Source organism: Schistocerca americana, chromosome 1 (assembly GCF_021461395.2).
Source record: "Schistocerca americana isolate TAMUIC-IGC-003095 chromosome 1, iqSchAmer2.1, whole genome shotgun sequence".
Taxonomy (NCBI): Eukaryota; Metazoa; Arthropoda; class Insecta; order Orthoptera; family Acrididae; genus Schistocerca; species Schistocerca americana.
The window spans coordinates 286,659,071-286,671,403 of NC_060119.1; the positions used below are offsets into that span (position 1 = coordinate 286,659,071).

Here is a 12,333-nt window from a genome sequence, read left to right on the forward strand (position 1 = left end):
TGTCATAAGACATCACAAATGACTCAAACTTTTCTTAAAACCATTTCATGTTTCTTCGATTTAAGGGAAGTATTAATGCGTTTTTTATTTTTGTTTTTTTTTTTTTTTTTGGGTGTGGGGGTGTGGAGAGATTCTTGTTCACATGCAACAAAAAGTTTTCAGATTTTTACTCTATCCTTCTGGGTTTAAATTTCACTGCCCACGTAACGTATTGTTAACATGAATGAAAATACTTCTCCGTGGATAAATCGTTGTATACCCTGGATTTGATCATAAGGATGTCGTTTTTAGATGGTAGAATACAAAAGTGGCACTCGTATTAATAATATAAAAAGACCAACGTCGTATATACAAATGAAATACGTGTGTCCGACACCAAGGTAATCTATACTGAAGAAAAGAGTGGATACCTATCAGTCGTCAGAAATGAAAGTAGTTTTGTGAAATTGATGTCAGACTGCCTCCTTGGGGCTCTGCACGTTCCTAAACAAAACGTGCAAAGGCTTCATAAATTTCTGTGGGCGCCTTCAGTCGCAACATTTTGTATCCTCTGCTGAACCAACGGAGTCCACATGTAGGTATAGATAGTCCCAGATCCGCGTTGTAAAAATTTCTTATCATGCAGAAACAGCCGCTGTAACTTACTGTCCTCTTTTTTTATTGCTTTTTACGTGTCGGTAAAGATGTCTGAAAATAGGCTGTACTATGTTACACACATGGTATATGTAATCTGTTGTCGGATGTCCAAATTCTGTTGTAACCACCAGCAAGTTAATATTACCCTCGCCATCTTTTTTGTGAGAGGAAGATTAGCAGTTGGGATGGATTTATCGCAGAAAGTCAACAAAACTACAAACCAAAGAAAGACCTATAGCGCGAAACCCAAGGAAAGGAAACCCTAAGGTCTACCGAGGGTCACCAAAGCACCGAGAAAGGAACAAAGAAGAAATGAAGGGGGAAAGGAAGAAAGGCGGGCAGGGGTCCTCCGTCCAGGGATCAGCCAGAGTCCCCGTAAGGCACTTAGTGCGAAGGGGGACTTGTCACCGCCACTTGCCAAAGGTACTCCCCCCTCCTCCTCCTCCAACAATACCTAGTAAAGACCAGCGACACGGACACAGCAAGATAAGTGCAGAAAAATAGAGGAAGAACATCTAGTCGGACAGAACACGCGAGAAGGGGGAAAAGTGCAAAAGAACATGTAGGGCAAGGGCTGCGGCTCATACAACCTGTTCGGGAAAGAGGAGGCAACAGGGCGCCCTGCCAACCACTCAATGGGCCGACAATGTTGAAGAATCCTCCCTTAGAAGAGTGGTAAAAAAACCCTTCACGAATAAACCATAAAACCACATCAGCCACTGAGGCATCGCCCGCCGCAAAGCGGCTAGCTGAGCACAGGCCAGCGAATTGTGGAACATCGTCAAATGGGCACTGCAATGACACTAGGGAGAATCCTCGCGGCGGAGATGGCCATGAGTTCCGGAGTCGGTATAGGACGATGGAAGTCCTTGGGAGCGACCCGCACTGTCCAGTCTGAAGACAGGCGATTTGTTAAGTTAAAATATGTGGTAAAAATCTTAGATCAAGATAGCTAGAACTCTTTTACTGATTACTAGTTTCAGATCATTGACGACCCATCTTCTGATCTAAAATACGGAGAATTGCATGAAAGAGGTGGAAGAAAGTATCATACATTTTATATCTGAACTTCCATTCTATGAAAGACGTCAATAAAAATTATTACTTAATTCAGCGTTTATCAGGTACCAGACATTACACATCGACATAATTTGTAATTCAGCTACCTCCTTGTACTTGTAGCTAGCTTTGTAAGTGATACGCCCTATTTACATCCACACATGGATTGTATGATAGTTACCACTGTCAGTCTCCTTGCATTTAAACACGAAGTGTGGTAATATGAGCACTGGAGACACGTATGGCTCAAGTTGTAAATTATATAAACGTGACGACCCACTTCAGGCAAGATTGTAGATTTGTATAAGTTACGAAATGTACTTCGTATGTCTGTTTTTCTCACGATCTACAAAAATTTTCGATTTGTGCATTACATAAGAGCGATTCTGCTCAAAAGATAATGACGATGCGTAATGCATGGTGGCCGATACATACTGAATTAAGTAATAATTTTTATTGGTATGTATCACAGAATGGAATTTTAAATAAAAAATGTATGACACTATCGTTCGCTTCTTTTATCCAATTTTCTTTATCTAGAAAATATGAACGAATGCATCATTTTCATGGGTCAATACCTCGTTTTAATAAACGAACGAAGTTTACGGAAGATGAGCTCTTACGGAATATTCAACATGCAGTGGGCATGTGCCTTACCTCCAAATACTGAGTGAACAGGCCTGCCGCCCTCACTCGTGGCGAAGTATACGACAACTATTTATAGCTTATATATCAGAAGTAGACTTGTCCGAAGGCTACAATGCTTTAATGTTTTTAGCGAAGAGTCTCGTTAGATCTCCCAGTGTTGGCACACTCTCCCCCCAACTGGATGTTTGATGTCCAAACACACCACTGCCCAACTAAGCGACGAAAAATGTTGAGGCGCTTACTGCGATCCTATTTGAAAAAGTGAAGGAAAATTTGTGATTCCATCGGGCAATGCTATTCTAGTAACAGAGGTAACATCTTAACAGTGTCATCAATGTGCTATCCCCCACATGAAAGAACCGCCGTTCACTACAGTATGGAGTCCTTATCAGCGCTTAATCTTATGAAACATAAAGGCAGCAAAACAAGCGGTCATCCCGCTGCGTGTTACGCAGAGAAAACGCAAATTTCATTTTAAAGCTGTCAGCAGATGCATAAGTCTGGGGCCACTCACATTTCAGAAATTAATCACCGTGGAATCCATGCTTTCGATTTCCAAAGAGCAGTGAGCAATTCAGATAGGTAATTGTGGAACGATGAACGGCAGGAGTCCTTCAAGAGAAGAATAAGATCCTACAGATAAATATTTCCTTCATTACCATTGCGTTATTGATCTGACAATAGCTGACGCGCAAGAATATTCAGAACCAAGATCGGCTTCCTGAACTCCAATGGAGGATGCTTCATGAATTGCACTCCATTATATTAGGTTGAATAAATCGGCCCGCTTTCACAATTAGTTTGGTTTTGTCAGATAACAAAATTCGAGGTATACAAACAGCTATAACCGCTTCTAACCAGTTTAAAATTAAGCTTTCAAATGAAGCTCGGGCAATAAAACTTAAACTGCATTTGTTACCAATCAAATGGGGATATGGAACTCAGAGCTACAGTACGTACTTCTGTTCTGTTGAAACAGCGTATCGATTATTCATATGGTGATTGATCGAGGAGTGCAACTAAGACGTTGTATCAATACTGTTGTTACAAGAACAGCCGTAGATAATGATTAATGGTAATAGTAGTACGCTAGGATTAGAAACAGAAGTAGCGTTTCACACTGTGGCGAACTCTTTAGTGTTAAGATACTTCCCAACCGATTAAAACAATGTCGAACGGGGCCCCATACACAGGAGTATTCCCTCGTATGAACTAAGATATCGAGACGGGAGTCACTACTTGCTTTCAAAGCCTTAATTCCTCCAATACCTCTCATTCATTTTCGGACTTAACAAGGTCTCTCTTGCATAGCTTGTTGGACTAGCTAACATTCATGGAGCAAAGTGTGTCACGAAGGAATTACCCTCAGAGAGGCAAGGGTCCGGATTGAAATGCAATACACCGTTCGAAAAATTGTAAATATTTGGCTGGCGCTCGCAACAAATCTGCGACTCTAAAGCACTCCAGAAGTTTCACATTGGCGAATTCCCCTCGGTGCTTAAAAAACACTATAGTTAAATACAAACTCAATAAGAATACAGTTAGTTTGGTAGCTGGAAAGTAAAATCACTGCAGCAGATTCTGGACAGAAGCCACGCGCTGCCACAAAAACAAAGAAAAAACAGTCTTAGACCGCGAGCTTACTTACAATCGGCGACCAGTAGCGGCGGCAAGGCGCCACAAACTTACCTGAAACAAAATGAAAAATAATTAGCTCTAACGCTGAGCGGTCTTGATCCAAAGATTCTGGAACATCCCCGCCGGCTCCACGTAAATCAGGACGGCCGCGCTGCAAAACAAAACACGTCAAGAAAACACGTGCCATGCTCGAGAGCGTCTCATGCAAGCCAAGCGGCATGCACTGTGCATGCTCTACCTATTGCGTTAGCCGCTTACCGTATTCTTTTGTTAGTGCGCTCCGCGAGCGAACCAGCAGTCAAACACAGCTGTAACTGTGTTAATGCGGCAGACACAATCCATACTATGCCACCACTATTCATTACATTTAACACTGACCATTCCGACACTGCGTTAATATTTACTTATACCAGCAGGCGCGCCACCCACCCACACACAGAGAGAGAGAGAGAGAGAGAGAGAGAGAGAGAGAGAGAGAGAGAGAGAGAGAGAGAGAGAGAATATGACAATTTAACGCAGAGGAATATATATATATATATATATATATATATATATATATATATATATATTAGTTTATCGAAAATAGTGGTCAATGCTTTGGAAATGGAATTTTTTATGTGATGTCTCAGGAGCGACGTTCAGTATTCAGAGATATGACGGGAACTATCATTTGAAAGGAAAAAAAACAAACAAACAAAAAAACAAAAAACTCCATATGCCTTATTCCGAAAGGTTTCCATGATAGAACGCATTTAACAAACATTGACCTTTACTCTCTTCATTATTCAGTACAATATGAGGTTTATTTTACACAGGAAAATAATTAATAAACTTTACAATATGCGTTTCACAAAATATCTCATGGAAAATACGTATTTTTAACACATTCGCCTCTAAATATGATTATACGTCACATTTCAGCTGTTGTACGGTTCACAATAAATGAATGTCCCACCGTCAACTGCAATGCATACGTCTACTCCCGAGAGAACGTGTGTATCTTGCTGAGTGCCTCTGCTCGTTCCCTACTGACAATGAGACCAGCACCGTCCATGATGCGACCAAGCAGTTTATATCGCGTATTCACCTTTCTCTTGTACACCTCACACATCAGTTGGGCTCATAAAAAAAGAGTCATATGTCTTAAGATGTGGCGATCTTGGTGGCCAGTTAATTGTACTACCACGACCAATCCACGGATTAGGGTAAGAGCGGTTGAGATGTTCCCTCACGCAAAAACAAATCTACATGACGTGAGTTCTATCTGGGAAACCATTCGGAATAGGGCATATGTCAATAGAAGTTTTGTGCTTCAAATGAGATTTCCTGTCATATCCCTAAATATTAACCATTCCAAGTGGGGCAGCCTGTATAAAAATAGGAGATCAGAAAGCTTTATTTCCGATCTATGAGACAGTCTGATGTGGCTAAGGTCTAATTTGTATGACTGTTGCAAAAAATTTCTCACTTTTTGTGAACTAGCAAAATTCATTAACTGTTTACTTTGAATACATGCCACGAGCAATGCGTCAAGGGTAGCACTTTTACGCTATTAACGCCCCTAAATTTTCCAGTACAGCTGCCCCTGGTCATTGGTTAACAAGTTGACGTGCACCGATTTCTTTGATGTGATTTCTCTGATGTGTTCAACTTAAGCGGAAAATGCAGCAAACTGTATAATGTATCGTTGCTTCGAAAGACATATGGGAAAAGTCTCATGATTCGGGAACAGACATTACTTTTACTAGAGGATTCAGATCATGACCTTCTGTCCAACATTTCAAATTATATACAAAAGAAGGGCGTTTTTAGGAATATCTACTTCCTTGTCTTGAGAGGTGTTATGGGATAGAATCTTAGTGCTGTGGAGTTACCACAACTGTCAATATACCGTACGCTAACCGAGTGCCTTAAAGTAATCAGTATAGCAGACACATTACAAACTGTAAAATGAAGATAAAACATGTGATCACTTTATTAACATGTACTTGCAGCATACTTTAGGCAACAAAATTAAAAAGAACATGCAATGTTTATTTCACATTCAAGCGACAGGAAGAAAGATACCACACAATGCACTGGCATTCCTTTCAGTGTCGACACAGTGTTCAGAAGCTAAAAAAAAGAAAAAAAAAGGTCGCCAACGATAGCCAATCATCTTTCCGTGTTTCCTATAAGCGCTCACATATCGCCATCTAAAGAGAACTACCGCGCCCAAAGAAGGAGCAACATTCCCTGAAGGAGAGAACATGAAATTAAAGAACGTGTCTATACCTTTTTAGTTCCGTTCCTCATGGTGTGTTTTGGTCTACCATACGTGTAAATCTGAAACCAGAAACATTAACGTTAAAAGTCGGTACTGGGCTCAGCAACCAAAGTAGGCGCGCATTAACACACATTCAGGATAAACTAAGTAGAAACTGCCACACTAAAACTCCATTCACTCCAACTCGGAGTCACACAACACAAATCGCAAAATATGATATTAGTTTTAGCTTAAATTATTTCTGAATAGATTTCGGGCTAGCGTCCTCTTACACTCCAAACGAACGAGGACTGTTAAACTAAGACTGAACTTAATCCCACTGCAGTGATTGCGCCATGAACTCCAGAAGGCAGTAAAACAGTGTTTTGTAATCTGATCTGACTAAATACTTCATATCCTGTATTTAAATCGTGCATTCAATAAGCAGCGTGTCACAAACCTTCGTGAACAAAATTACGTGGCGACAAAGGGTCGAACTCTGAGCACTCAAGTGGGGAACCAATTGTCGGAAATTTAGTGGTACGACGACATGCTTCTGAAGGAAGAGTTTGTAGACTATGGTAACAAAGCCGTACTTATGTTGGTGACGCTACACTGAAAACAACTCACAACCTTCTGTATTGTGTTTGATGAACACTTCGTTGTATACGATGAGCAGCAGTTCGAGAGTATTTGTCATACCGGTGTAGCGCCACCATGAGGATGCGTATCAGATTTGCTTTCAACACACGCTGTAACGGTCGTGAGCTTAAGTTACTTTGAGACTTGAGACTGGGCGTGTTGAATTTATGTTAGTCAAGAAAGCCTTTAAGGCGACAAGGATGCCATTATCTACGCCTCAGTGAGCTTGAAGGAGGTAGTGTAACAGTGCTACGATAAGCAGGATGTTCCGTCTGCGATCTGCAGAAAGACTTAGCAGTACTGTAGCCAAGGCACATAATTGCTGACACCGGTAGTCACGGGAATGTACGGTCGCAGGAAGAAAGGGCTTCGGGCGGCCACATGATGCCACCGAGAGGGAAGACCATCGCTCTGGAGCGTATGGCTCTGGAGTATCGTACTGCATTGCAACAAGGATCTGAGTACCAGTTGGCACCACAAGCACACAACGAACTGTTACAAAACGGTTAATTCAAGGATAACTCCGAGCTAGGCGCCTTGTAGCGTGCATTCCACTGACCCCTAAACCATCGCCAAGCTAGAGCTCATTGGAGGGCGGCGTGGAGACTAGAGATCTGATGAAAGCTGGTTCTGCCTCTGTGCCAGTGAGGGCCTTGTGTTGGTTAGAAGGTCCGTTGAGGACCTACACCCAACCTGTCTACATGTTGGGCACACTAGACTGACTCCTGGTGTTATGGTCTGGAGTGCCATTCACAAACCGCATTTCAGGTGGCGTTTTCCATAAGGATAGCACTCGCCTGCATTCTACCGTTGTAACCCAACATGCTCTACGGAGTTTCGACATGTTGCCTTGGTCTGCTTGATCACTAGATGTGTTTCCAATCGGACGAGGACTCATGTACAAACAGCATTAACCGTCACTGTATTGACCGATCAAGTGGAACAGGCATGGAACGCCATCCCACAAACTGATCAGACACCTGTCTAATACAAGGTACGCATGTTTGTATACTAGCGTTCAACATTCGTCCCGTTTCGCCATTTGCTAATGTGTCAGCACATCAAACTTGCAACAGCCCAATCTCGCGCTGTGATCGTGCAATGTTAACCACTTCAATATGTTACCTATAGCGCGTTTAAAATCAGTTGCGACTTTTGACATTTGGCTCACAGGATGGGACGTGACGGCCGTTGCCAAGGTGACACCAATGACGAGCCGATTTTTCCTACCATGCCGCCAGTAGTTCGGTTGCCACGCCATGGCTGAAAAGTACCACGTGGTGTCGCGCATTAGATACCTCTACATTCATTAGCTCTCGTTGTAAAGTGGTATTTTCTGGGGTTGAAGTAACAGTGCAGCACATGTGAACACGAGATTTGTAATAAAAGTGGTCGTCCAAGAAAACTTTCACCGGCTGTGAAGATAATGTTCTGCTGCGAAATAATCCTTCGAGTCCGGCAACAGTAATGGACAATGCACCATACCCGTCAATTGTGATGGATACACCTCTTACAATGCAGTAGACGGAAGCTGATATTTTGTTCTGGGTACAAAGAACTGTTCCACTGGATAAACCTGAACCTAGCATGTATAAGGCGGAGTTATTTGAACTTTTAGTGCCGTAGCCGCGCGGAGTGACCGCGCGGAGTGACCGCACGGTCTCAGGGCGCCATGACACCACAGACTGCGCGGCCTCACCCGTCGGATGCTAGAGTCCTCCCTCAGGTGTGTGTGTGTGTGTGTGTGTGTGTGTGTGTGTGTGTTTGTTTTGTTTTGTTCTTAACATAAGTTAAAGTAGTGTATAAGTCTAGGGAACGAAGACCTCAGTAGTTTAGTTCCTTAGGAATTCACACACATTTGAACATTTGGAGTGGCTGTACAAACCGGAAACACGCTACCAAGTCGACGAACTGGCTAACGCTAAGGGGCACAGGTTAATCGGGGTTCCTCCGTATAATGCTTATTTAAATCTGACAATGTATCGGCCTAAGTGGAAATTAATATGGCAAAAAAAAACAATAAATTTACACTCCGTCGGGCTGAAAAGCTGCCAAAAGAAGCCACTGCAAATATTACATCACAGAACTCGAAGTGTCAGCCACACCAAGAAGGCGGTTCAAGAGAAATGGATTCATGAAGGACTGTGACGAGATTTGAGTGCTACGTAGTCTCTCTTGTTGGCATGTTAAAATTTGCTTATTTTCCCAAAACACAGCAGAATTTACAAACATTCATCTCTTTAACATGCTAATACAGTTGAAATTGTAACAGAATCCTGAAACAATGTTTTATTGAACTGCCAACTGAGGGGAATACGAGTCAATAGTTATGAAAAAGCCCAGTCTCGGTATAAAAATAAACATTTAATTTATTGTCTTACATTGTTGCAAAACCCACAGCAATTACCGTCTCATCAGCTATTGATGGTCCCCAAAAATTACATTATTTCATTTGAAAAACGTGTAGTTGCTCGAATATCGCGGTTAGTCATGAAAGTTTTCGCATATTAGTCTTATGGCAAAAACTCTTCGTGCTATCATTTGCAAAAATTTCATTTCGATATCTCGGACCGTTTACGAGATACGAGGGATTTATGAATTTTTCTCTATGACTTTCGCTGGGACATGCGTTGGTGACGGAGCACTTTTACATAAATTCCATTTTTTCGATATTTGAGACAAATAGCGATGTCCTTCCAAGTTTAATGAATTCGTTATGTTTTCTAGATTTCACATGCAACGACATGACCTGACACGCACCAAACGCAAATTCATAATGACCGCTGCAAACTTTAAGAATTTAATGCATAAATTACGTAACATCGAAATATCACAATAATTATGACCATTAACGGAATTATATGCAGTTCATTTTGAAGCTGACGAATTATGCTATAAGATGTGCGAGAATCGGAGTTTATTACCGAATAGTTCCTTCAAAATAGTTTGAGAAAGATGGCAGGTCGGTCGTTTTGCATTTTACGCCGTCAAGCGAGCCTGCCCGGCTCCGCGCCGAGCTGCCCTGACATCACAACCGGCTGATGCGTTCAACACTCGCTGGCAACTGCACTTCCCTCCACACAGTCCGTACTGAACTACTCCATACCATAGACGATTGTAGTCCCGAAATTACATTACTCTACAGTAATTACTTTTTCGTGCTGCAATTTCTTTCTCTCAGTGTATATGCTTGGCAATCTTGGCAATCACTAAGTTTGATGCAGACATGTACAGTATATGCCACCGATAACTGGTATTATTCCCGAATTCCAGCCTTGCAAATACATTTGTTTCAGATGCAGCTCATGATTTGGTTTTGGTTTGTGGAGGACGTTGTTGGGAGAGAACTCAGCGTACACAGGTCAACTAAAATAATCGTTCGCGATCTCAAGGCCTTGAAACTCGTTTCCGACGCAATTAGGCATTGGCCTGCTGCCTCCGACAGTACAAAAGCCTCCTTGTAAGCTAATTCTGCCGTACTCACGTAATCCAGGAGTGGCATGCTAGCCAGTATCCAGAAATATTTTCCGATGAAACATTCTTACGCTATGAACTGACAGTCAATTCCCAAGGACGAGAATTGTCTCCCATTAAATAAAACGCTGTGTCACGAAACGTGTGAACAAGATAATTCAGGAAATTAAAAGAAAACTGGCTACGTGTGGAAGATTCTGCATTTCAAACTATCTTCCTAAACGAATCATACAATGCAACTACTACTGAAGGAACTCAAACACTACGTTCCAGCAGTAAAACTTTTACACCATGTGATTACAGCATTCGTCAATATTGTCTGCGAACAGCCTTCTCACAAATACCTTATATTAATTATTTTGCAAAATCATATCGCTGTCAAATTTTGAAGATGTGGAGCGAATTGTCTGCCTTTACGTAACAGAACTGGGAAGATGGAGCACATACATCTTTATGGACTTCCTTTTACAAAAATGATGATTAATTATACACAGATAGGCATACCAACAGAGCTAGCTATCTTAAAGCAGGAAACCTCCAATATATCAATAAGTATTGTAGCTGTGGTAACGATCTGGGGAAGTCTTTTTACTGAACATTCAATTATAATCAAGATAAAAGTGTTATGTACAAGGTGAATGAAAGTCCAATACGAATTCTCCCTCCTCCCTCTCCTCTTTAATTTTTCGAATTAACCTGTGTAGGATATATACTGTGTATGTACTCGTGTTGACAGCGATGCTAGTGAGACTAGAGTTAAGACGGGCATAGTTTCCACTGATTTGCTTTATAAATGATGATATTTTTGTGCCTAAGGAAATTTGGACAGAGAACTTTCAACCGTAGTAACAGAGCTTCTCTGACAAGGCAATGGGCTAATTTGTCGCCAGATGTACTTCCTGTCTCCTATGGGTATTCAATCACCACAAATACGTTTCTTTGCTGTTTGAGTAAGACTTAGAACAGAGCAGGTAAGCTACATGTTTCAGCAATATCTTAATATGCGATGGAGTATAACGCATAGAACCTTCAACCATTTTAAACTGTCGGAACATTCTTCTTTTGGATGTTTTTCAATTCTCGCGACACAATGACTTGAAGGTCGGTTATTTCGTCAAAGCTTTGCCCGTTAAAGAGAATTTCTGGACTTTGTCATTATATGGTAGGCTCGTATTTACAACATTAAGCCTCGTCAACTATAAAATATTTTCCAGAAAAGAATCGTCCGCGTTTAATGGGTCAGCCAAGTCAAGGCATCTGTCTACGCGTCGTTGCTTTTGCTCGGGTGTCAAGGTGTGCGGTAAAAAACTTGGCACACACTTTCCTCTCTTCAAAACATTCTGGAGAATATCCTGAACACCTGATTTAGGAATCTCTGACACCACAACGTCGACACGCCACGATCACGACTACGTGCTCGCTAAAACTGAGAGGTCGAATGTAAATCTGTTGTTAGTTCAAGCTACCACCATAGTTAGTGCGCTGACTTCGCTTATAGAGTAGGAGTAAAATCAGAATTTTTTGACAGACAATGTATGTATAAATGTGTATCAGAAACCCTGACTAAAAAAGGCATTGCCGCGAGGGGTAGACATGCGGTCTAAGGCGCCTTGCCCCGTGGGAGGTTCGAGTCCTCCCTGGGGTCTGTGTGTGTGTGTGTGTGTGTGTGTGTGTGTGTGTGTGTGTGTGTGTGTGTGTGTGTGTGTGTGACCTTCGCAGTTTGGTCCCATAGGAACTTACCACCAATTTCCAAAAAGAAAGGCATTATCGTTGATTGGAGAACTAGATTTCAAAACGTGATCAACATTTTTTGTATACAGGATATTTGGAAATTCCCCTTACAACATTCTACGACTTCTAGAGCAAGTGAGTAATATTTTGAATAGGGGTCCCTTGTCCGGAAACGTATAGTTTCCGTTCTATGACGCATTCAATTCAGGTGTGCTTGTTCTGGTATGCAGTAGGGTACACAGAATGACTTTTACTATGTC

General features: G+C 41.7%; 1 protein-coding gene across 2 annotated transcripts in view; it reads right to left on the minus strand.

Moving 5' to 3' along the window:
* LOC124594509 (nuclear receptor-binding protein homolog) overlaps positions 1 to 12,333 on the minus strand; it is a 423,006-nt gene that overhangs the window by 131,313 nt on the left and 279,360 nt on the right. The window contains exon 2 of one of the 2 annotated variants that reach the window (XM_047132885.1): positions 6,256 to 6,306. The exons of the other annotated variant lie outside the window; for it this stretch is intronic. Coding sequence (XP_046988841.1) covers positions 6,256 to 6,306 — 51 coding nt within the window. The remainder of the gene's footprint in view (positions 1 to 6,255; positions 6,307 to 12,333) is intronic. 2 annotated transcript variants of the gene reach the window in all.